The sequence below is a fragment of the Pieris brassicae genome, chromosome 10 (genome assembly GCF_905147105.1).
Source record: "Pieris brassicae chromosome 10, ilPieBrab1.1, whole genome shotgun sequence".
Lineage (NCBI taxonomy): Eukaryota > Metazoa > Arthropoda > Insecta > Lepidoptera > Pieridae > Pieris > Pieris brassicae.
In genome coordinates, this window is record NC_059674.1 from 7,012,791 (window position 1) to 7,037,334 (window position 24,544).

The 24,544-nt window shown below is 33.9% G+C and overlaps 2 protein-coding genes across 4 annotated transcripts; one reads left to right on the forward strand and one right to left on the reverse strand.

Moving 5' to 3' along the window:
* Positions 1 to 2,467: 2,467 nt before the first annotated feature.
* LOC123714995 (possible lysine-specific histone demethylase 1-like) lies at positions 2,468 to 17,343 on the reverse strand. The gene is made up of 8 exons (XM_045669744.1): positions 17,179 to 17,343; positions 12,806 to 12,985; positions 11,817 to 12,029; positions 10,895 to 11,111; positions 4,414 to 4,589; positions 3,802 to 4,072; positions 3,530 to 3,633; positions 2,468 to 2,750 (listed from the first exon to the last, which is right to left on the reverse strand). Exons 1-7 carry the CDS (start codon positions 17,199 to 17,201, stop codon positions 3,559 to 3,561), a joined length of 1,155 nt encoding a protein of 384 aa, XP_045525700.1. The 5' UTR covers positions 17,202 to 17,343; the 3' UTR covers positions 2,468 to 2,750; positions 3,530 to 3,558.
* LOC123714994 (possible lysine-specific histone demethylase 1-like) lies at positions 13,576 to 24,402 on the forward strand. 3 transcript variants are annotated; one of them, XR_006754385.1, is made up of 8 exons: positions 13,576 to 13,728; positions 18,014 to 18,196; positions 18,574 to 18,786; positions 19,056 to 19,272; positions 19,429 to 19,607; positions 20,198 to 20,447; positions 21,485 to 21,748; positions 22,583 to 22,612. XR_006754385.1 is itself a non-coding variant. In XM_045669742.1 (8 exons), the coding sequence occupies exons 1-8, from the start codon at positions 13,682 to 13,684 to the stop codon at positions 24,367 to 24,369; spliced, it is 1,422 nt and encodes a 473-aa protein (XP_045525698.1). In that variant the 5' UTR covers positions 13,576 to 13,681; the 3' UTR covers positions 24,370 to 24,402. The 3 variants fall into 3 exon arrangements, 2 of the variants coding, with proteins under 2 accessions (XP_045525698.1, XP_045525699.1); XM_045669742.1 differs by lacking the exon at positions 21,485 to 21,748 and adding an exon at positions 24,141 to 24,402 and having other exon boundaries at positions 22,583 to 22,686; XM_045669743.1 differs by lacking the exons at positions 13,576 to 13,728; positions 21,485 to 21,748 and adding exons at positions 17,437 to 17,562; positions 24,141 to 24,402 and having other exon boundaries at positions 22,583 to 22,686.
* Positions 24,403 to 24,544: the final 142 nt, after the last annotated feature.

Below are 24,544 nucleotides of genomic sequence, written 5' to 3' on the forward strand. Positions count from 1 at the left end.
ACATAACTAATAATTTTTATAACTTCTCGCTCGTCGCAACTAAGAAATATAAGAGATTTTGATTTAGCGGTAATTGATACTTTATAGCAAAGGTCTAGTTCAGTCTGGTTTGTTTTAGACATTATATCGGAAGCCAATTTATTACTCACCAAATTGAAATAACCGTTCACAATATCGATAGATTTTTCAGAGTTCTCCTTTAGATCCAGAAGTTTGTTAGAATTGGATCTAGTTGGGTTTAAGTGGCATAGATTTTTGATAGATTTACATAATAATACATAGCTTCAATCCGGTAAAAAAGTGTTTTCTTTAAATGTGTAAAAGCTATGTTAACAAAAGACAATACTTACTAGATTTCCATAATTTTTTACTATTATCTTAATTAAGTATTTTCAGGATGTTATGACAGAAATTTCGAGTATTCCTTTTGCAACCGTATGTTGTTAGGCTGTTTTCTTGATAAGACGTGTAGATAATGTCTTTGATAACGTTCTCTAATGCCTCAGCTAGCACCGGAATACTGGGCGTTGACATATTGGAATGATGAACAGTTCCGCGGTCATTTGGAAGGGAAGACTGAAGTAGGCTCTAAAAATCTTGATGTGCTCAGTACGGGGAGACGATACTTCACTCCATCGGATGTCGAAGCAGAATACGTCCGGTATCTCTTCGACGTCCGTCAGTCCACATCTGCCCGATTTTAACAGTTTTTACCGCTCACCACCACTGTGTGGAACCAGCGACGGAAGTATTTTTTTACCAATTCGACTTAAGGTCCTATTAAAAATTCTTAAATGGCCGACAATGTAAGTGTCTATAGGAGCCTCCTGCCCGATTGCCCCCTGTTGTGTAAAAAAATTCAAGCAATTGCTATTTTATGTGATAAATTTGTTCCCTTCCCACGCAGACGCATGTTAAATTTTTTACTTAATCCATATTTAGTAAATTATATACAGTAAAACCAGCTTAAGACGATTTCTCAGGGACCCTACCAAAAACGCGTCTTAAGCGAGAAAGCGTATTATAAGGGGGATAGAAAAAATAAAATTTACTACATACTATTATGTATTATGTTATAATTTTGATATATATGGGTATTAAATTATACATTTATGAATTATAATAAATACGTATTGTAATTATAATTACATTATTTAAAATAATCACTTATTTTGGTTTGACAAAAAGATTTTGATGCATTAGCAATTAAAATATTTTCAACATAATTCAACTTTTGCAGTGCATCTTCGCTTTGATCCAAAGTAGCTACATAGTGTCTTAAATCATTAACAACTGATAAAGCCTGGGCGTTTGACAAAAAACGCAGTTGACTCATCTTCGTCTTCATGGTTATCACTTAGGGCCTCGTTTTGTGGGTTATTCACATTCTCAATTAATTAAATTTCGTACGGTGCCACATTGTCATCAATGGAAAAATATCCAGGAAAACCCTGCAGTATCTCGGGTTCTTCACGTAAGGGCGGGAGGCCTTTCTGGGGGCTCTCGTTAGAGCGCTCGGTTAGACCTCTCGGCTCGGTCTTGGGCGTATTAAACGGAATGATGAATCGTATTAAGCGTTAAGAAATGTATGAAAATATGTCTGCATAGTCTGCAGTTGCAGAGCCTGGCGTAAAGTGGCGTATTATGCGAGAAATCGTATTAAACGTGATCGTCTTAAACGGGTTCTACTGTATTAGGTAAATACAGACTGACGTAAACAAGAATTAACTAAAAATATATAAGTGTCAGCAATGTACGAATAAAAATAGATGTAATAAAAAAACGCGATAATTATACATAGTTTATTTTCGTATAAATAAAACAAAATATTCACTAATTAAAAACACTATAAACTTAGTTATTTTTATTGACAAGGACATTTATAGCTATTTAAGGTACATCAACTGAAAAATATAAGGATAACAACACACAAACGCACACATAGTCAACCATTCGTACAAAGGGTACACATTGTATAATATACTTTTGATTAGTATAATATAAGGTATAAAAATATAACTCAACACAGTTTGTCACAGACGAAAAGTATTTTTATTAAGAAAACACTTTTTAAACGGATTGAGGCTATGTATTAATTAATTATAAGTTTATAATAATAATACTTAGCTTAAATCCGTTTAAAAGTGTTTTCTTAGTGTGTAAAAGCTATGTTAACAAAAGACAATAATAAGTATTTTTATGATTTCATTAGATCATGTAAAGTCATTAGATTTAATTTCCAAAACGTCGAAATTGCTCTACTTTGATTAGTTTGTCCTGTTGAAACAATTATTTCCATAATACAAATGTATTTATAATAAAAATCCAGTTGCTTATAGAGCGTTATATTGGACCCAGGCTGTTTATGTCCAGGGACAGATTCATAGTGAATGGCGTGTTTCTTATAGTCTGGCTACGCATGCGCACATAGAGACAACACTGTTTTAGGTTTAAAAGCATCTCAATGTTGAGAATAAAAGACAACACTTTTATATTGATAAATATATTTTTTTTACAATTTACTATTGCCGATAAGTCTCATAGCCTCCCTATACCCCGAGTCGACAGCTCCATGCGCGGCTGAAAAGTGTATGAGGTCTGTGGCCTCTCCCGCGAACAAAACGCGAGGAAATCCGTGCGTATCCCGTAGTGGTTCAGCGAGTAATTTCCGTGCATTCGGGTTTTGTGTTGTCAAACGATTGTCATAGGAATAACTGCCTCGGGTGAAGGGATTTGAGTACCAGGTGGATCTGAAAAATCAAAAAAGAATTCTTCTTATTCGGGAACATTCTAAATTTACATTAAGGAAAGAAATATCCTTCAAATCGAAAGCATAGAACAGACGACTGGCAAAAACTCCACCACTGTTATTGTCTTTATATAGCTATGTATTATTTTTTAAACTTATAGTTATTTACATAATTATAAATTTTAATTTTTTTCCGACGTTTCGCGTACTTTTCCGTGTGCGTGGTCACGGTGACAGAAGACGAATGGTGTTAAATGTCAAAAGTATCAGCAGTGATATATGTTTAAAATCGCCACGTTTTTTATTTATAAAATGTTTGAAAACCATTACACCATATTATATGACATCTTAATGCATGAATATATATAAAAAATAACGTTGAACCAAGTTTATCTATCAAATAAATTTTAAAAGTATCCCAAGACTCAAAACTATTTTGGTCATTCGAGCCGATATGCAGATATGTCTTAAACAATAAACTATAGTGTATTTAGTACTAATATCTAATTAAATTAAACTAAGACTAATATCGTTTTTATTATGTAAAATACTGGGAAGTGTTTGAATTTTTTTTATATACACTGACTCTGTCAGTATCTCTGTAATCATGGATTGTTTAAATGAAATGATTCCAGAGATTCGAGTACGCAATGGCAGTTAGACAATATTCCTTGTGTTAATTCACTCATTCAGATGCCACTGTGCAATTCCATTTACATTTACTCATAACAATTGACATTTAGAAAAAAAATACTAATGACAACATTGTCTAGAACTCACCTGATCATTCCAATAGGTTCAGGTATTTCTCAAGTTTTACCCATGAATTTTCTTAACAGCTCCATACACTTTCGTTGTACGATGTCTTCTGGTAGTGTTTCCAGCTAAAATTGGAAAAGGATACGTCATAAGTCATTGGTCTAGCGGGTAATATGTTCAACAACAGAACAAATCTCGTCAGCATGCTGGATATAAATAATTTAATTATTTAGACACGATAACAATTAAGATATTAAAATTACACAAAAAAAATTTATTTAGTGAAAAAGTACCATTTTTCCGACATCCCCACTCGTCCACAAAGTCAACGCGTTCCTGGATCCCATAGGGTTGCTAGCGGCAAAAATCCTCGTGATCCAATAATCCTCTTTCGGCACTTCCTTCTTATCCTCAGTTTTCCAGAAGAAACCAAAAAATGTGCCTTGTTTAGGCCACCAGGGTCTGTCAAATTGGAATATTATTTTGTCCATAACACCAATGGAGGTATTCTCTATGGCTTCTATTTTTTCACGCGGTAATCCCGGGTTGAATAAGGTTTTGTATCTGAAAATTTTATAGGTACGATCAATGTTAATCATCCATTGCATTTAGATGGTATCTTTAATCATTATTTTTAAAGAAAGTCACAGCATACAAAATCACAATCTCTCTATACAATATCAGATGATATATAGTGAACTCAGATGAGTTTGACGGTGTTGTAACCAGCAGAGCCGATTTCCAGGAGCCCATACAATCTTGGAGATTAAATTCTATATGTATGTGCAGATACTAACATTTGCTCGTACGTATGAGCCAAGAATATTCAACCACAGACTCAATAGCTGATCATCTTCTAGACTAGATATAAATCGCCTCTACAGTCATCTTGCGGGAATACCTACCGTTCCTTCATAACTCCTAACGAGACAGTAACGATAACGTAACGAGAGTTGTACGTGGTGCCATCTGCGCAGACGACGCTTACATCAGCGCCATCTTTTGGCCATATTATTTGCGTCACTTCCGTGTTCAGTTTTATATCAAGGTTTGGTAAGCCCGGTCCGTTGTTGTATGTATTCTGGAATAATTAATATAAATTTATAGGTAAAATTAGGAATTTTAATTAATACAGTCAATACCATTTAGGACGACATCGTTTAGAACAACATACCGGTTATATTGACCAATATCAAAGCTCCCGGCTGAATTCTATTGCATTCGGTACTTAACAACGTCATCGGCTGTTTCGACTATCAGTTTTTACGACCAAATATAACAGATGTCGATGTCGTTATAACAGGTTTTAACTGTAATTATTTGTTGAATATTGGCAGTTCTTGTTTGTTCTACGCCCTTGATTCGAGAACGGTTAATGTAAATTTAGAAGCATTATTTTTACTGACCTTCATAAATGTACATTGTATAACTAATATAAATAAACGATATTTATATTAGTACTGTATCTTTTTTTAGGAACAGTGGGTAAAACAGGAAGGAGGCTCATCTGATGTTAAGTGATACCACCGACCGTGCATCCCTTAATATCAGTACCACTCAATGCCAGAGGGCTCGCGAGTGCGTTGCCGACCTTTTAAGAATTGGTACGCTCTTTTATTTAAGGACTTCTACTTTAGCGAGAAGGTGGTTCACATAGTGGTGGTGCGCGGCAAAAACCGCCTTAAAAATGCTCAGTTCTGGAACGACGTAGTCGATTTCTACAATTATCTTTCGCCTATAAGACGAACCTATCTTTGTTAGTATTGGAATAAAAGATGAACATTTATGGCTCCTGTTAGATTTACTCGGGTTACGTTAGACACATTTTTATTTTGATATTTACTTATTGTTAATTATAATTCATAATAGTTACGTCCACTATTTAGAATTTATAGTGAGTGTTTAGTGCGTTTTTGAGAACTATCGTGAGGCAAGGTATTAGCATCAGTCTAACCTCTCTTTGTTCCCAAACTAATAGAATTTCTCCAAATCCTTACGGCTGATAATATTGCGTGCCTTTCTTCCTGGTAAGAAGATATTGTAACGAGATATGTACTCAGGACTTATTATTCTGGTATAAGATTTTGTATCGACGGCCACCGAACCGTTCTTTGTGGTACAGCTCCTAATAGCTTGGGCAAGTCGTAGCTTAACGAAACCACCAGATGATTTGACAAAATTCCCTACGACTGCTTTTATATCATTCGTTTCAACCTATTAACCACTGCTGGACTCCCTGAAGTTTCAAATAAGATTGGTTCCCCGCGCTCTTTACCCAACGCCTTCCCTCCATCCTCACCAGGTCATGTGTCCACCTAGTGGGAGGCTGTCCCACGCCGTCGACTGGCAGGCACCGTCGTAGACAGCCTCCGTTCTAGGAGATTGTTGCCGTTTTTTTATCTATACTTTCTGTCATGCATTGCCAATTAAAATGATCAAGAAGTAACATTACCCTACGCTAGTGTCCACCTCCTAGAAATGTATCTTCTTCTCTTTTTAGAAATCCACCGTAATTGTGATCAATTTCATAACTTAAACTATATGTGAAAAAATGGTACACCTAAATACTATGTAAGATGCAGTGGTCTTGCCAACAAACAGATAACCGCATTAAAGGCGGCCCCAATCCTAGACTGGACATGTATGGAATGCCAACAAGAATCCCCGAACTCCTCCTCAACTCCTCTTTGTATATAACAGAGGATGCAGAGGAAGATATACCTATGGACACTAAGGGGCTAATACAAAAAAATTCCAAGGAAGTAGAAAAAACTATAAAGAAGGAAATAAGCGAATTCAACCAATCTCTGCAATTTCACAGTAAGAAATTGGACGAAGTATTAGGTTGTATTGATGCCTTTAAAAACACCATAAAAGTTTTAGAAAGAAAAAACACGGAACTAATACACAAAAACAACAATCTGGAATTGAGGGTAGGTGTATTGGAGCAGCGTTTCCATGAGATGGAACAGGAGAAACTTGCTAATTCTATAGAAATAGCAAACGTCCCCCCTGCGAGTGAAGAGAATGTGAGAAAATTAGTTGAAAATGTAGCATTAAAACTTAAACAGCCCTTCGACGGTATCCGTAACACAATGCGATACCAAGGTAAAAACGAACAACCAGGCATTATAGAAGTAAAACTTAATGATAAAGCAACCCAAGAAAAGTGGATTAAAGCTGCAAAAACCATTAAAACTATGATGGCCGATGTTTGCCCCTATGAACCCAACAATAACAAAATAGTATTCATCAGGGAAGCAATGACTAAATACAACAAAAGCATTTTATGGGAAGCCAAACAGGATATAAAGAATAAACAAAGAGATAAATACGTATGGTTTAAAAACGTTATGGTGCGTGCAAGAAAGGATGAAAACACTAAAATACAAAACCTAAGATCAGTGTTGGATATACAAGTGCTAAAAAAAAAAGACAGAATGCCAATTAACTGACCAAATTAAATGCATATAAATTATTATTATTAAGATGGATAGTTTAACTAGTGTTATTTGTGTATTAGAAGACTGTTTAAACCTAAATGATTTTGTGAGTAAAATTCCCAGCAAACATTTAAATCTACTGTGTGTACACATAAACATAAGGTCAATCATAAAATACTTTGCTAGTCTCGAGCAATGTATATATGCGGCTAACACTGTTGACGTTATTGTTCTTACAGAGGTTAACATTTCTGATAGAATCAGTTGTTTGTACAATTTAAGTGCATACCATATGTTTTCAGCTCTTAGAAATAGTAGAAAAGGTGGAGGTATCTTAGTATATGTAAAAAATATACATAAATTTAATATACAATTTGTAAAAAGCCAACATTTCGAGAATATATTTTTTACCATCACAACTCAGACAAAATACACTGCACAAATTTGTGCTATTTACCGCCCATCTAGCCTAAGCAAGAACCTGTTTATTGACGAACTTCATAATATAATTAAGAACAACTGTCAGAAAAATATTGACTTGTATCTATTGGGAGACGTTAATATTAATCTAAAGCTAGACATTCCTATAAAACATAAATATTGCAACACATTACACAGTTTAGGCCTTATGTGTGGGATCACAACAAACACTAGGCGGCGGAACTATACAAAGGAACCATTACAAAATCATGCATAGACCACATATACGCTCGATCCCAAACACACGACCTATACTCGGCAGCGGTTGGCACAAAACTAGCGGACCCGACTAGGTGGTCCGCTAGTCTAGCTGCCTAGAGATCGTGCTTGCTTGCACTAAAACACAGCTACAGGATGTTCCAACATATAAAACATTAATTGACAATAATAAATTAACGATCCTTCTAGAGCAAATTGATTGGAAGCCGACAATAGAAATGAAGTGTCCTATTGGTATATACAACTTCATACAAAATAACTTAACACAAGCATATAAAAATCTGAATTTACAGTTAAACTTAAATCTAACTCTATTCGAAATAGTAACCATTGGATTAATAATAGAATTATTAATGCATGTCAGTACAGAGATAAACTTTTTACTCAATATATAAAAGATCCAAACAACTTAATACTCAAACAAAAATATAATAAAACCAGAAATTATGTCAATAAATTAATAAATAAAACTAAAAATAAAACAATTAGAACCAATATAGAAGCTAATAAAAATAATCAAAAAATCTAAAAAATCTATGGGATATATTAAACCAACTAACAGGAAAAATTAAAACATCCATCGACGTAGCTATACAGAACTCATTTGCAAATCAAAATATTACATGTAAAGATATTGCAAATAATTTTGCAACTTCCTTCCACAATAGTATTAGTAATATAGCAACCAACTGTGTAAATCCACTGTTAGATAAAAGCTCTTACCAGCATGCAGAAAATACTAGTATGAGATTTCAGTCAGCAGACCCTAAATCAGTTGCAAAGATAATTAAATCATTAAACGACAGAAAGTCTCCAGGTGCAGATAAAATACGAGCTATGGATATTAAAACATTATGTAATAAAATCAACGTAGCCATAGCTAACCTTATTAATACGAGCATTTATACTGGAAAATATCCTAACTTACTAAAAACAGGCATAGTACGACCAATATACAAAAATGGTAGCAAAAAAATCTATAATAATTATCGTCCAATAACTATATTGCCAACAATTAACAAAATAATAGAAAAATACATATGTGGACAAATTCAAAATTATTATAAAAAACACAATATTCTTTCTAAATTGGATTCCAACCAAATAAAAATACCACACAATTGCTATCCGCATTCACAGACCACATTTATAAACATTTAAATAAAAAAGATCATGTTCTAGTAGTGTTTATTGACTACAGTAAGGCATTCGACACATTAAAGCACAGCGTAATCCTACATAACTTAAATGACTGCGGAGTACGAGGAAACCTCCTCAAGTGGTGTGAAAACTATCTGCAAGACAGAACTTATCGTGTTAAAGTGTGCAACGAAGAAAGTTTTCCAATATCTATTACAGAAGGTACGGCTCAGGGCTCAGTCATTGGGCCTTTACACTACCTTACCTACGTTAACACATTACCTAACATAATAAAGCATTGTCAGGTATTCCAATTTGCAGATGATACATGCCTAGTAGCCGCTGGGCCTAACATCCAAGAAGCAGAAACAAAGCTACAATCTGATTTCGATACATTGGCTAAATGGTCCCACGACGTAGGGCTTGTACTAAACCCTAACAAAACAAAGTTCATGCATATCCGATCCAGTCACAATCTAAGCTCACGTACACCCATCTTAATCTTACACAACCACACATGTGCACATTCTTATAACTCGTACCCCAAAAGCTGCAACTGCAACGCCTTAGAATTAGTTCATAACCATAAGTACCTGGAGCTTACAATAGATGACCGAATGTCCTGGAAAATGAACATTAATTCTGTCTGTGATAGGCTAAGAGCGATACTTGCCAAATTCACTTTAATAAAAAATAAAATACCTCTTAAAACTCTGCTACTATTATACAAAGCACTAGCCGAATCCATTATAACATATGGACTTTCAAGCTATGAGAGAACATGCTAAACTTATGTAAATCAAATATTTGCAATACAAATACGTATTTTAAAAACAATTACTCCCATAAAATTAAAATCACAATATAAAGATGACTACAGAAAGCTATTTGCATTTTTCAAAATTATACCTATACACGTGAAAGTGCAACTAGGATTATTAAATGAAAACTACTTTACAGAAAATTACCTCAAAACAATTAAAACTCACTATCACTATTCAACACGTAGAAAATTAAAAAACGAATTTCTATTACCCAAATACAATAATTTATATGGGAAAAAAACATTAGATTACATTATTCCAAATTTAATAAACTCGATACCAGCTACACTTCTTACTAATATAACAAGAAACAATATTAAATTTAAATTTAAAAAATACTACACAAGTCAAACAATTATAAATTATGCATAACAAAAATTATGCTATATTCGTCATTAAAACATATTCGAATATAGGAACTCATCCTGTATGTCATTGAGAATTCTCGACAAGAACAGGTTTCTTGCATCGGCTATCTATGGCGCGTCAGTGTTTAGATTTGTTTATGACGTTTTACGTGCAATTTTAAATCGCTTGAATGGTTTGATTATAAAGTTTATATGTCACTGGCCTTAGTATATATATATATGTTAATGATTTAAATATGTTCGACGTGGTGGATAGAAAAACTGTGTACAGTTTGTGTTTCCACCACACCAACTTCCTTTATATTAAGAACATTTACAATAAATAAATAAAAATAGACAATTTAATTAGTTGCTCTGAAATTATCTATTAGGACGAACTTCGTCACGACATTTTCATCAAGTACTAGAATAGAACATACGAACAATATTAATACTGGGAACAAATGCAGGATTTCTCCGTACTAGACTATCTAAAGTTAGTAATTCTTTTCTGGGAACAGGGATACTTTTCTTTAATAAAATCCCAGAGGCTCTTTTGTCTCTGCCTTTTAATAAATTTAAGAAACGTATTAAAGAAAAGCTGTGTAAAAAAGGCTTACTACAAAGTTAACGTCTAGTTGATAAAAAGGCCTGGGACTAATGCTAGACAGGCTACTTCTAATTAATTTGTGATACGTGTAAGTGTAAGTGTTGTTTGATGATTTGCTATTTTAAAAGAGTACCGAGAGTTTTTTTACGCCGGCTTTTTCTCTCGGCCTCGCCCTCTGTCTTCTTTGCCGATAAGTGTACCTGTATCTTATATTGTATAATAAACATATTTTATTTTTTCATCGTACTTGTCAGTTTTTGACATTTCACGTATTGATTAGTCAGCTGAAGTCATGTTAAGCTTATTATATATATATAACTCACCAGCATCAGTTCAAAGAAGGTCTTATAACCATGCCTGTGCCAGCTCATGTGTTGGTGGCCTTCCAACTCCGTGTACCGACTCTGTGCACTAACGTCATTCCAGTCATTCGAAGACTCATGATTGTTTATATACAGATTCATAAGTTCCAGGAATTCTGACAGGAAAGCTTGATCATTCATCAAATTGGGATATTTCACTTTGACGTATTCCATTAATCTGAAAGCGTATAATGAAACATCAAAGGGTTGTCAATTTGACGTGTCATATGACAATGATTACATGTCGTAACCGCTTAAATATAATAATTCTATTTGAAAATTATATAAGAATTTAAGAATAATATATATAAAGTTTATTGCTCAATTTAATAAAGGTAATTGCTCAAGTAAATAAAGTTTATTGTTCAATTTAATAAAGTTTATTGTTCAATTTAATAAAGTTTATTACTCAATTTAATAAAGTTTATTGCTCAATTTAATAAAGTTAATTGCTCTATTTAATAAAATTTATTGCTCAGCTTATTGATCAATTTATTGAAGTTTATTGCTCAAGTTAATAAAGTTTATATCTCAAGTTAATAAAGTTTATTTCCCCACGCTAGCCCAATGCGTATTGCATTCATCCATAGAACATAATATCTCAAAGTATTCGTTATCTATACCTTTTCGGTGAAGGAAACGTGAGGAAACCTGAATACATTTTCAATGAAATATAAAAATTGAGCTAGAGGCCTCTTGGCCCTTTTAGGTCGGGGGAAATGAATGTAATGTTAATGTTGGAAAGAGTTCCTGTGTCTGGCAATACTCTCAGGGCATAATATCGACATAATAACTTATAAAACTAATAAAGCCTGAGTGAGCAAAATACACAGTCTCGGCTCGTACAATATGTTATCACTATTCCTTTATATCATTCACATACCTGCTTGTAATAAACTCTCCCAATCCTCCAGTAAACTCCTTTGGCGGTTTCCCTACCTTCTCAAAGGCAAATTCTACTAAATCATTCAACAGTTCACTGTCAGCTGGCGTTCCATCTGATTTAAACACGTTGAAGGTTATATCCTGTGGCACAACTGTGATGTTGTTCTCAATGACCGTGGAGTATATCGGGCTACTTACGGTACCGTGAATCCTGGAATTATTTTTAACAGTCTTTTCAGAGATTCTCCTGGCACAGATAAAACAAGCATATAAATCATTAGTATGCAAAAAGGGACCAAGTTTAAAAACTACGATGTTTTTCTTATAGGCTTAGTGCGCCTTATATTTCTTAGGGAGAGATCTGGGTGGGTGGTCTCCGGGAGGAATCTCAGTCAGCAAGAAACGCGAGTACAATTAGGTAAACTTATTGCATCACTTCACACCGGTTTTCTGTGAAACAGTGGTACTGCACCAGTCGTGCCTGACCATTTGGGTGAAGCAGGAAAGCAACAGCATGATACTCCCACTAGGAAGGGGGTTGACTGATTGGACTGCTGATATAAACTCTGTCTCAGATTATTTCACCATTTCACCAGTTTCAGCACCGAGCCGTATTCATTCTTAATTTCGCCAACATCACCTTGATGGCTGGAAATCCTTCACAGTCCATTTCACAAGGAATTTTCTTAGCGAACTGTGGAATCGACTCCCGGTGGGGATCTTCCCTTCCTCCGACCTCCAACTCTTCAAAATTCGAGCGTACTCCACCCTCAAAGGCCGGCAACGCACCCACTAAAAGAGTGTTGCCGGACTACGATAAGAGTGGGCTTAGCATATATAATTGGAGGTCGTATCGCCTAGAGAACACCGGATGCCAATTTCTCTATTCGCTAGTTTAAAAAACAGCTATCAAAGTGATGAAGTCATCAGATTCTAATTTCTATAGACAAAAGTGTGACTAGATAACTTGCCAGCTCCTCATATTACCATTCAGCACCAACTTCTACAACACCATCACCAAACGGCACAGTTCGAATCCTACCACCAACCCTATCCATGGCTTCGAGGGCCAGAACTTTCTTCCCAGCTTTCACAAGAGTAGTCGTTGCAGTAACACCTGCGCAGCCGAGACCAACTACTATGACCTCGTATGAATGCATTGTTGACCTGAAAATATCAGTTATATAACATGTCTCCGCTGATCAGTTTTTTTTTTTTATAGAAACAGGAAACGAGCAGAAGGTGACCATTTCAGAATTGGTACGCTCTTTTCTTGAAGGACCCTAAATTAAATTGGTTTGGAAATACTTCAGTGGGCAGCTGGTTCCACATAGTGGTGGTGCAAAGCAAAAACTGCCTTAAAAAACGCCCAGTTGTGGAACAATGGACGTCGAGGTGATACGGGTGGAATTTCGCATTCTTCCTCGAGGTCCGATAACGAACTCATCTGCAAGTATTAATCCGACCAATCCCTCTGAACACTCTCTTGCCGCGTACCACCGCTATGTGGAACCAGCTGCCCACTGAAGTATTTTCGAACTAATTCGACTTAGGGTCCTTCAAAAAAAGAGCGTACCAATACTTGAAAGGCCGGCAACGCACTCGCGAGCCCTCTGGCATTGAGTGTCCATGGGCGGCGGTATCACTTAACATCAGGTGAGCTTCCTGCCCATTGTCCCCCTATTTTATAAAAAAATAGTTTGCATGTGTAATCTGTGCAATAATTGTATTCAACCTATATTATTACACGGCTAAAAGCTTGTTTAAACGGGCTAATCTCAGGAAACATTTATCGACTACGACCATGTTACATGGTTACTCGCAGTTATCTGTTGTAAAACATCTCCCTCTTAATCAGTTACAATGCTTCCTTTGCGGCTACTACTTGTTTTATCGGTGGCCAGTTATGGGTGAGTTTAGAGATTGTGTTTAACCGAATTCAATTTTGTAATCTATGGCTTTACCATATTTTATAGTTCCCCAAAACGCAAGCTGAAGTTTTAGTTTTCACTTAAAGGACATCAGCGAACTTTACCCGGAAGTCATGCCAAATAACGTTTTAAGAATTTGTACGCTCTTTAGATGAAGGAACTTGTCTAGTACGTATGCATCAACAGTGAAAGTCAATGTGTCATTCAATTTTTTCCACCTCGGCACTCATACTTTTAATAACACTGCTGTTCTAGTGAAATTCTGGATTGAATTGGATGGAAATTGCGTTTGGCATATACGTATTATATTAGGTCCTTACATATGAAATTGGCGTTTTGTATGGGAGGAACAAAAAGTCGAATATTTTTAAATATGATATATTTAATTAATCAAAGTATGAACCATTGTTTTATATGCACTTTTGCCATCTCATAGGTAGTTCATTGATCCCTTTACTAAAAAAACCAGTCGGACGGGAATCAATAAAATCTGTGAAGGCGATTTTGACTTCCCCGTCAGAGTTAAATGTTTTCCCTTGCAAGAAGTTGTCCAAATTTCGAAAAAAATGGTAATCTGTTGGAGCAAGGTCCGGGGAGTACGAAGGATGTCTTAGACAATCCAATTGAAGCTCTTCTAATTTGGGAGCCGGCTGTTGTGCAGTGTGTGGTCTAGCGTTTTCGTGAAGTAGCAGTGGCGTGGAGCGATTGACCAGCCTAGGTTGTTTAGCCGCTAGCTTTTCCATCATGGTTTGCAATTGCTGACAATAGACATCAGCCGTAATAGTCTGGCCAGATTTGAGAAAACTGCAATGAACAATAGCCAGGATCCAACCATTGCGCTGAGCGCTTCCGATTATCGTAAAGAATCCATTTTTCATCACAGGTAATGATTCGGTTCAAAATACCTTCATTATTGTGCCGGTGCAGTAATGTAACGCAGCAGTCGACGCGCGTTTGCCGGTTTGCTTCAGTCAATTCGTGAGGTACCCACCTTTCAAGCTTGTTAATATTCCCAATTTGCTTCAAGTGAATTAAAACAGTTTTATCACTAGCACCGCAGCCTGCAGCTAACTCGGACGTGGTTTGCGATGGATCCGCTTCCACAATAGCCTTCAATACTTCATTATCAACTTGGGTCTCAGGTCTTCCACGGGGCTTGTTCTGCAGGTCGAAATTTCCAGAACGAAAACTTTTGCAACATGACCGCCATACACATCATTCACCCTTCGGGTCGTTTCCGCAGCACTAGTGCCACGGCGGAACTCGTACTCGTAAATGCGATACTTTAAGTTTTTCCATTTTGTAAAATGAGTGACGCAAACAGAAAAGCAGAAGAAAAAGACAAATGAATGACGGTCATCGAAGCACAAATACATGAGTAAATAGCTGTACAAATTTGAATTTGAAATTCCTAACCAAAGAGGAGGTATTTGAGGTCAAAGTGGCCAGTACGACAAAACGCCAATTTCATATGTAAGGACCTAATATATTCATAAACAAGTCAATTATATAAGAAGCATCTAGACGTTCCATACAGGTCATAAGGTGAAAATTGATAAATAAAGGCCGCATTGATTATTACTAAATACCGATAAGATATTTATTTTGTATCAAAACAAGCAAACTAATATCGCATTCGCAGGGAAATATACGTTCAAACGTCGATTTCATTCGCGTAAATTATTACGCGGAGATGTTTTTTGAAATATTTTTAGTTAACTTTTGATGAGTTGATTATTTACAAATTATTTTTCTCTATAACGCTTTTTAACGTATTATACAGATTACTTTTAATAACACTTTATTCTTCAAACTGCCAATTAGCCTATTAGATGTTAATAAACTCTTATACAAAAACTATACGTTATAAGGTCGATTTTAGTTAAACGGAATTTAATTGTCTGACGTACTTGTACCGTTAATCGTGTAAATTAATACGTGAAGGTGTTGATGAATTCTTTAAAAAACGGCCAATCAACATAAGAAGTGGTCGGTAATAAAGACAAGAACATTTTTTTTACTTTTTATAATACAACTAGCGGACCCGAAAGACGTTGTCCTATATTAACCATGAATATTAATTTCGAATTAGTATAATTAACTTAAAATTCATTATGATATATAACATTTGGTTGGTTTTTCTGGCGCGTATATAAATAGGTTGGTTGGTATTCCGACATGGGAACAGGCCATGTGAAAAACATAGATATTTAAGATTAATGCCACAAACAATTAGCGACTGTAATTATTTTATATGTATTTTGACTAAATATGGTAGTTAGTTATTCTTAATTTTTTCTAATTTTCCGCGAAATTTTCTTATTATTTCCTTCATAAGAACCTTCTCCTGACAATAATAAACACAACAAAAAAAAAATTAGCGAAACCGGTCCAGCCGTTCCAGCCATAGATAGATAAAGTTCCAAATGTAAAAACCTAATCGGACTGAGTTGCATTTCTGAATCTCATCCATCCGAAGTTAAGCCAAAGGAAACTCATATGAAATTTTTATATCAAGATTTAGCGTTAATGTAATCCCAAATATTAGTTAAAATAGTAGGTATAACCAAAGTACAAGTAACTACATTTTAATTGCTTTGTTGACGATTACAATTATTATAATTGACAGGAAATTATTATCTCATTGTCAATTTCGACTAATTCTGACATTAATCAATTACGACGTCATTGTAAGAAATACAAAACAACTTACGTCTTACGACCATACATATAAATCTTACTTTTCATTAGTATTTACAAACTTACACATTATAACAATACATTAAATATTTCAAAGCAATTTAGTTTATAACTAATCAAAATAAATCAAACTATTTCTTCATACCACAACGTAGAATTCAATTTTGAAACGTTTATTAAAGCATACTATTAAAAAAATACTTTTAACTCAGAAGCATTAGCTAGTTTTATTTTAGAATATTAGATTATTCTACGACAAGCAAAGATTTTAGACTAAAATTGAATTGTTGATACAGAAGTTATTAACGCCTTATACATTTCTAAACATATATCTGTACCTTCTTCGATCTTTCAAATCAGTTCCAATACAATAAACTCATAAATTAGTATATTAGTCATCTGTGGAATTGATGACAATAAATGACAATACTAAATGACGTATTATAAATTATTTTTTGTCACGTTTAATAAAATCCATTAAACTATAAAGTAATGTGATATTATATATGTTTAATATGAATCCACAAAAAGATAATAATTGTTGTTATAAAAAATACTTAAAATATTCTATTATATTGAGACTGTAAGAGAATACGTGCCACATAATAATTGTAATAATGTGGATCAATAGGGTTTGTGTACATTGAATATTTTCATTCTTGTATTTATTCTTATTTCTTGTAATCATTTTAGATAAATCATTATTTAAAACTATAAGTTAGTACTTACATGTTCTTATCATTAGATTTCATCACTTAACAATTTTTACTATCAAATCACATGATATTAGGTCCAAATCATGTATCTATTCCAATTAAACAATATATCTGTTTTATATAATAGATAATATAAAATTATAAATGTAGCGAATGGTAAATAGAAGTAACCTCTTATCTTCTTAAGCGAAGTGACATTTTCGTAACTAGATGGCGTTTTTGACAATTAATGTGCACAGATAAGGTTATTAGCCCTGTTGAATCTTTCAGATAACATTGAGATTCCCAAATTAACTGACATACAAACAGAGAGTGTTTACAAGTTGTCTATCAGATTTGGGGTATTTAAAATAAACCACTTTTAAAACAAATATTTAAAATGGTTTTATTTAATTTGGTTAGTGGAATTAATTACTTATTAAGTCATAGTAGGTTAAAATAATTGAAGTGTAGTTACTTATAGGAATACATAACTACAATAACGCAAATATTTATCATTAAGAATAAATTTGTTACAATTTTTAATTACCTTGTTAATGACATTATAAGTAAACAAGTAACACTAATTAAGTTATTATTGTTGTTACACTATCTACACCTTATCTATATATACCTTTGCAGTAGTTATAGTTAATAAGTTGAAATATGAGTGTTTTTAGAAAGTGGTTTATTGTTGATGTTAGAAAAGCTTTAAGAAGATTTAGTTTTAATATATGTGTGAAATCACAGTATGTTTGTGAAAAAAAATGGTTTTTTATTAATTCATGCTGTAAAATCTTATATTGAATCCACACAAAAGCTGAATTCAAGTATTGATTATTATTAATAAAGTAAAATTACTATTTCAGCTTATGCATTCCCCAGCCATACGACTCAATAGTGGTAGGAATGGGCTCCGCTGGGGTCACGGCAGCCACAATATTGGCCAAAGCTGGCAAGCGAGTGCTGGGCTTAGAAGCATTGGATCGAATTGGTGGAAGAGTGAAGACAGTTCAATTTGCGGGAGGTATTATTGAAGAAGGAGCTGAATGGTAATTAAGCTCTTTACTAGCTTTTAGTTGTCTGGTTTTTGGGTGAAAATTATGATAAAATAAGTGAATTGATAATTTCACACAGTATTCTTATATATCAATAGAAATGTCTAATAAAACAAATGCTACCTGTAAAGCAATGCTAATTTTATTACTTAATAGATTTCAATTGTTTGTCTGCTTTATAATTTAGTAGGAAACTGGTATAATTGATTGATATATGTTTATGAATAGTGAATTAAACATTAAACACTAATAAAATAAATTTCTGCAAAACCATGAATTCTCTATAAGATATTATGATTGTTAAGTTGTCCTGTTACCATATTGTGAATTGTTACTGAATACAGGCCTTTATTTATCATGAAATTTTTCAGGATTCACGGAACACAAAACAGCCGCGTATATGATTTAGCTGTCCAGAATAATATTACAGTAATACCTCAGGACTCCGATTTTCTTATTTTCCGCTCAGATGGGAACCAGACATTGATGCCAGTTTATTACGAACTTTTTAATCTCTGCTTAGAGAAGTCTGAATATACCACTAATGTATCATATGAGAGTACTGGTGATTATTTGACGGCTGAGTGAGTAACCAAATCTTGGCATTGTGGTTAATATTAATTAATGTGCATGTGCTGTAGAGATGCTGGCTTATCTCCAGAACCATTTTTGGTTTAGTATTAAAGAAGGCTAAGCTACTTATTACTTCTTGAAGAAGGGTGTGGCTGCATTGGATTTGGTCTCTTATCTAGGGGAGATTGCAAGAATAAGTAATATAAGAAAAGCCCCTAATGGTTGATCACAATAATAATGTATTTATAAGTTTATCCACTATACCATATAATAATTTCAGAATAATATCCTATATTAAAAAGAACCACCCACACTTGGAACATGATAAGCAATTCATAGATGAATTTTTGGATGTAATGAATCTCTTCATAAATGCATATGAAGCGTCATATGACTGGCATGATGTCACAACAAGGTCAACAGCTGAAGAACTTGGTGGGCATTTGCATACAAGCTGGCATAAGTTTGGATATAAAACCTTTTTTGAGTTGATGCTGGTAAGTGAAAAGTATCTTGTCCAGTTTTTGTACATTCTTAGGTTAGATGAAGCAAAAAGCCAATATTATCATTCTGAAATAAGTGATTGTATCACTTTTATACATATTAGAACACACACATAACTATTACAAAACAGGACAGATTGTATTTTTTAGAACACATACAACAATGGACCAGGCCTGCAAAATTTGGACATAAAATTAAATACCGAAGTGACTAAAATCATATGGCCAAAAGACACATCCGGTGAAATTAAAGTGGTTTGTGCAGATGGACAAACATACACAGCAAACAATGCTATAGTAACCGTTTCATTGGGAGTGCTGAAAGAAAGGTAAAAAATTTAATAGTTTACCTTAAAAAAAGGTTTTACAAAATCTTAAATAAAATTAAGTTGAGGGTAGAATGAAAAAGATCGCAGTTCACGCTACTTATTTTGTTCTATTACTAGTTGAATAATGAGAAATCAATTTTAGAAGTATAGACAAAAATTAAACTTGATGGAAGTTTATTAACAATTGTTAACAATTTCCTAATAATTTCTTCCTAAAACTTATCATTTTAGTTTCCTAAGTTCAATTATTTATGTAAAAATAATTATAAATAATTTAAAATATTAAAAATTATTATAAATAATTTAAAATATAAAAGAAGAGAATTAAATATTAATTATAAATAATTTAAAATATAAAAGAATTTTAGAAAGGCTAAGGTAATGGCACAGGTAAGTACAGTATTGGCTTCGACTGAAAAACACTAATCAAAAAATATAACTTTAAAATATCCAAATATGAGATAAAACCACTTTGGTCACGTGACTAAGCGTGAGCCAATGTCATTTTCATATCGGCGTTAGTGGGTGACCTCAAAGTGATTTTATCTGAATCACAACTGCCAGTGTCATGAAGATTTTGACAATTACAGATACAACACCCTATTTTCACCAGAATTGCCAGACTACAAAATTACATCGATACAAAAAATGTCGATTGGTTTATTGGATAAGGTTATTTTGAATTTTCCGCACAAGTGGTGGGATCAAAACAAGATTTACGTCATGATCGAGGCTGATAAATCCAATGATCTTTGGTTTACGAGGCATGGGGATGTGTCCACGCCCCTCGCTCTAGACACAGCCTTGACCATATGGTTGGCGGGTGAACCCGCTAAGACGGTCAGTGGCATATTGTTTTAGGAAATGACAGCTATTCTTTATTAACTACTGGCCATTCTATGGATTTGATAATGTATTATATGCTGCGTCAAATATTTGGAATATCTTTAAACTAAAATTCTTATATGTTTAAATTTTATTCAAAATAACGTGTATAAATTTGACAAAACTCTATATTACGTTTAATACATTGTCAAACATAGTTAAGAATAGAGTGGTCGCTTGGCTTGGCTTCTTTACTTCGCTGCGTTCACTAACTCGCATTTTCACAAATAATTTGTCCATAATTTTTCAAATGTCATTGTATTCATGTATCAGAGATAATGTAATATGCGAACACGATGTCATTCATTTTATTAGAATGGCAACACCAAGCAATATCATAGACATCTTAAAAGCAATTGTCAATCTGTCAGTAGAGCAGCAGAGAGTAGATTGTATGCATATTTTTTCTTGTAATGGTAATATCACAATATTTTTCCTTATATAGCGATCTCAGTATTATTCATTCATTTATATATTTAAACTTCGTAATGGAACAAACATTTACAAAATACCAAATAAATATAGTAAAAGCATTTCTTTATGTGAACGAGTAAAATTATTATTAATTCACAATGCCTGTTGTAACATTGATATAGTTATAATTTGAATATTTGCAGAGTAACTTATATTTTTATGAGGCTTTTGAACTTTTATTAGTGATCAGTGTTATATCCAGTATATATGTAATATCTTAGCGTCATTTAACTTTTTTCTGTCTTTTGTAATATGTATAGTACTGATTCTTCAACGATGTGTTTTAGGCGTCGCTGTAAACCGCTGTGTACAGCTAAACTCTTGTGTATATACATTTATGTGACCATTTTTTCTTATCTGTGGATTAAATGATTTTGTTTGTTGGCTATTAGAGAGAACTACAGCAAATTTAGATTTAGTCATACCGTCATTGACAGCGTCTAGACTATTGATAAATATTGAGGTCAACTATTAAAATCTTTCATTCATTTAATAAACCATTGCACGGCTTATTTCAGATATGTCATTTTCCATCCTCCTCTACCCAAAGACAAAATCATAGCCATAGATAAAATTGCATTTGGGGTTGTCAATAAAATAATCCTTATATTTGATGAAGCTTGGTGGCCCAATCGTTTGTATTTTCCATACATATGCTATACTGAAGATAAAATAAATTTATCGGAAAGTGACCTGTGGTTGTCCCAAATACGTGGGGCGAGTACATCTTTAGCTTGCAAAATTCGCTTACTCTATGGACAACTGGTTATGTTGGCAAACTGGTTAGTATTTACTTTATCTTACCGCTGTGGACATAGATTTTTCCTTCTATATGTGCAATCAATACTATCTCGTAGGATAAAGAAATAAAGTATATATAAAATAGTACGTCGATACCGCCGGGTATCCGCCTAGCAAAACTCGGAGCCGAGGCTCGGCGCAAACTGTCTCCCGTAGGTTAAATCGAAATCTTTGACGTACGGAAGATATGCATTGCGCTAACAGTGCCACATAGTTTTCTTGGCCGGTAAGATCGTCGCTGTCATGGATATTAGTATTGCCAGTAAATAAAAATTAACCATTATAAGGGTAATAATTTGAATTAATGCAACTTAATAATTTATTGAAATGTCTTAATAAAACAATGTATACTAGTATCTAGAAAATACAGTTCTACGCTTAAATAAATGTGACACAAACTGAGGAACAACTGATATGATAGGTTTTGTTACCTACTATTAATATAATATCTTTTAAGATATCTAGCAATCGGAAACGTTAACTAAAACATTGGCATTGTAAATAATAATGCAAGGAATAAAAAAAATATTACATTTTTGTTGGATTTTTATTAGATGTTGGTAGATGTCAGTCTGACATTTCAAAATGGCGATGGCCAATTTCAGTCGCCGGACAAGAAAGTTTTTGACACTGGAATCTAACACTTACATTTATCATCCATGACGGAACTATATAGATTAATTTACATATTTTAGCCTCGTTATTGAAATTTGCATCAACTGTTGCATGGTTAAAATCTGCGAGATTGACACAGAATTTTCAGCACACGGCACACCTTTAATAATGATTAATTTATGCCTTTATACATTCCACAGGCAGAGACATTGACAGATGAAATAGTTCAACAAAAATCCATGGAGTTACTAAGACGATTCATGGGCAGGAACTACACTATACCAGAGCCTAATGGAATCCTGAGGTATTTTATTAACTAATATTATTTTTATTTCAGATACTAGATAATTTAGCAGATAACATTTATTTATTCACAATATATAAAAATTATATACAATACCAAACATTACAGCGAAAGGAGCGGAATCATATCGCTACTAAGCGATCTCTTCCAGCCCTTATAATTGAATCCATAAACAAAAATAAATTACAGGTTATACTTGAGTTCAAACTCAAACTAACTTTAAGTAACCACGTACATATATAAATGTGATCAGTAAAATTGATTCTAAATTTTACATTTATTACCAGTTCGCACCGTGATGCGTAGAGACCGACAAGAATTCTCCGCCACTCTTTAATCGCCAAGTTTTAAGTCATACATATTATTTGAACTGGAGCAAATCAATCCCAAGGATTAGGATCATTTAAATATTCGTCATATTTATGAAAAGCTTTATTGATTAATTTACGTCTAACGAGGGCTTACTCTAATGTCGCTTGGGAATTTGTTACAATTTTCATATAAAGATTTTTTTTTAACTTCTGGAGCCTAGTTGGTAGGTACGCTTAGATAGATTTGATCTGTTTATACTAGTGAGTCACCATTTGTTTTAAAATCGTTTATATTTATTGTACATACAACAAAGCTTCAAGAATATATTCAACTGATAGTGTCATACTATTTAAGTTCTTAAACTTACGAACGCTAGTTTATCTATGGAAATATGCTTACGTTTTATGGGACAAAATAGACGAGTCACATAATTAAGTGCTCAGTGCTCATAGTCATGGAGCGTGAAACGACGTTGGTCAACAACATCTGTTAGCCAATACGCGCTGCCACTTGAAATGTCATGTGTTTGTACAAACGTCGTTTTACATTTTCACCCCTCCCCAGGAATGCAAGTATGTTGCCGGGCTTTAATAATGTATAGTACTCCTAAGTAGTATCGGCGAAAAATCGATCCTGTTTGAACCTTACATTTTGTTACTTTTTTTTTAATTAGGCACCTTTTAGACGTGACATTAGAGTCGAAACATAGCGTCAACTTTGACTTTATAAAATAAACAAGCCTTTTAATTCTTACTTATAAAACAAGAAGTTAGATTAAGTTAGTTTACTTGCATACAATTATTAGTTTAGTTAGTAATTAATTTTGTATCCTAAATTTACTTGTGTTAGTTTTTCCTTTTAATAGTGAGGCTATTAAACTATTATTCTTCATTCTGTAAGAATTCCTCTGTAGGTGAAAGCCTCCTCCAAATATATCCAGTCCTCTCTAGATTGGGCTACTTGAATCCAGTTGGAACCAGCTGTTTTTATGGTGTCGTCTTCCCACCTAGCCACAGGTCTAGCTCTCTTTCTTTTTCCCTGTGAAACCGCCCATGTGGTCACCGTTTTCGTTTGATTTGACTTTGACTTACGTATGTCAAAATCTGAGAGAAACTGACGAGTCTGAATTATAAAATTTGCAGATCGAAATGGCTCTCCAACCCCTTCGTCCGTGGCAGTTACACCTACGATAACCTAGAGACCCCTAAATACCCTAAAGCTAGGGAGAATTTAGGAGCTCCACTATTAGACGCCAGTGGGACCCCTAGAGTGTTATTTGCAGGTGAAGCGACCAATCCCTTACATTATGGAACTGTCCATGGCGCAAGTGAGACTGGCTATAGAGAGGCAATGAGATTATTAAATGCCTAAAGATTTTTCTCAAGACAAATTACGTCCAAAATATAACCGTGTTTTATTTTACAACATAGATATAACATTTATTACTAAAATAACAAACACAACAAACACACAGAATAAAAATAATCAAAGATAAGAAAAAAGAAGATTAACATTTTTTTTTAAAGAACAAGGTACGTTTTAACTG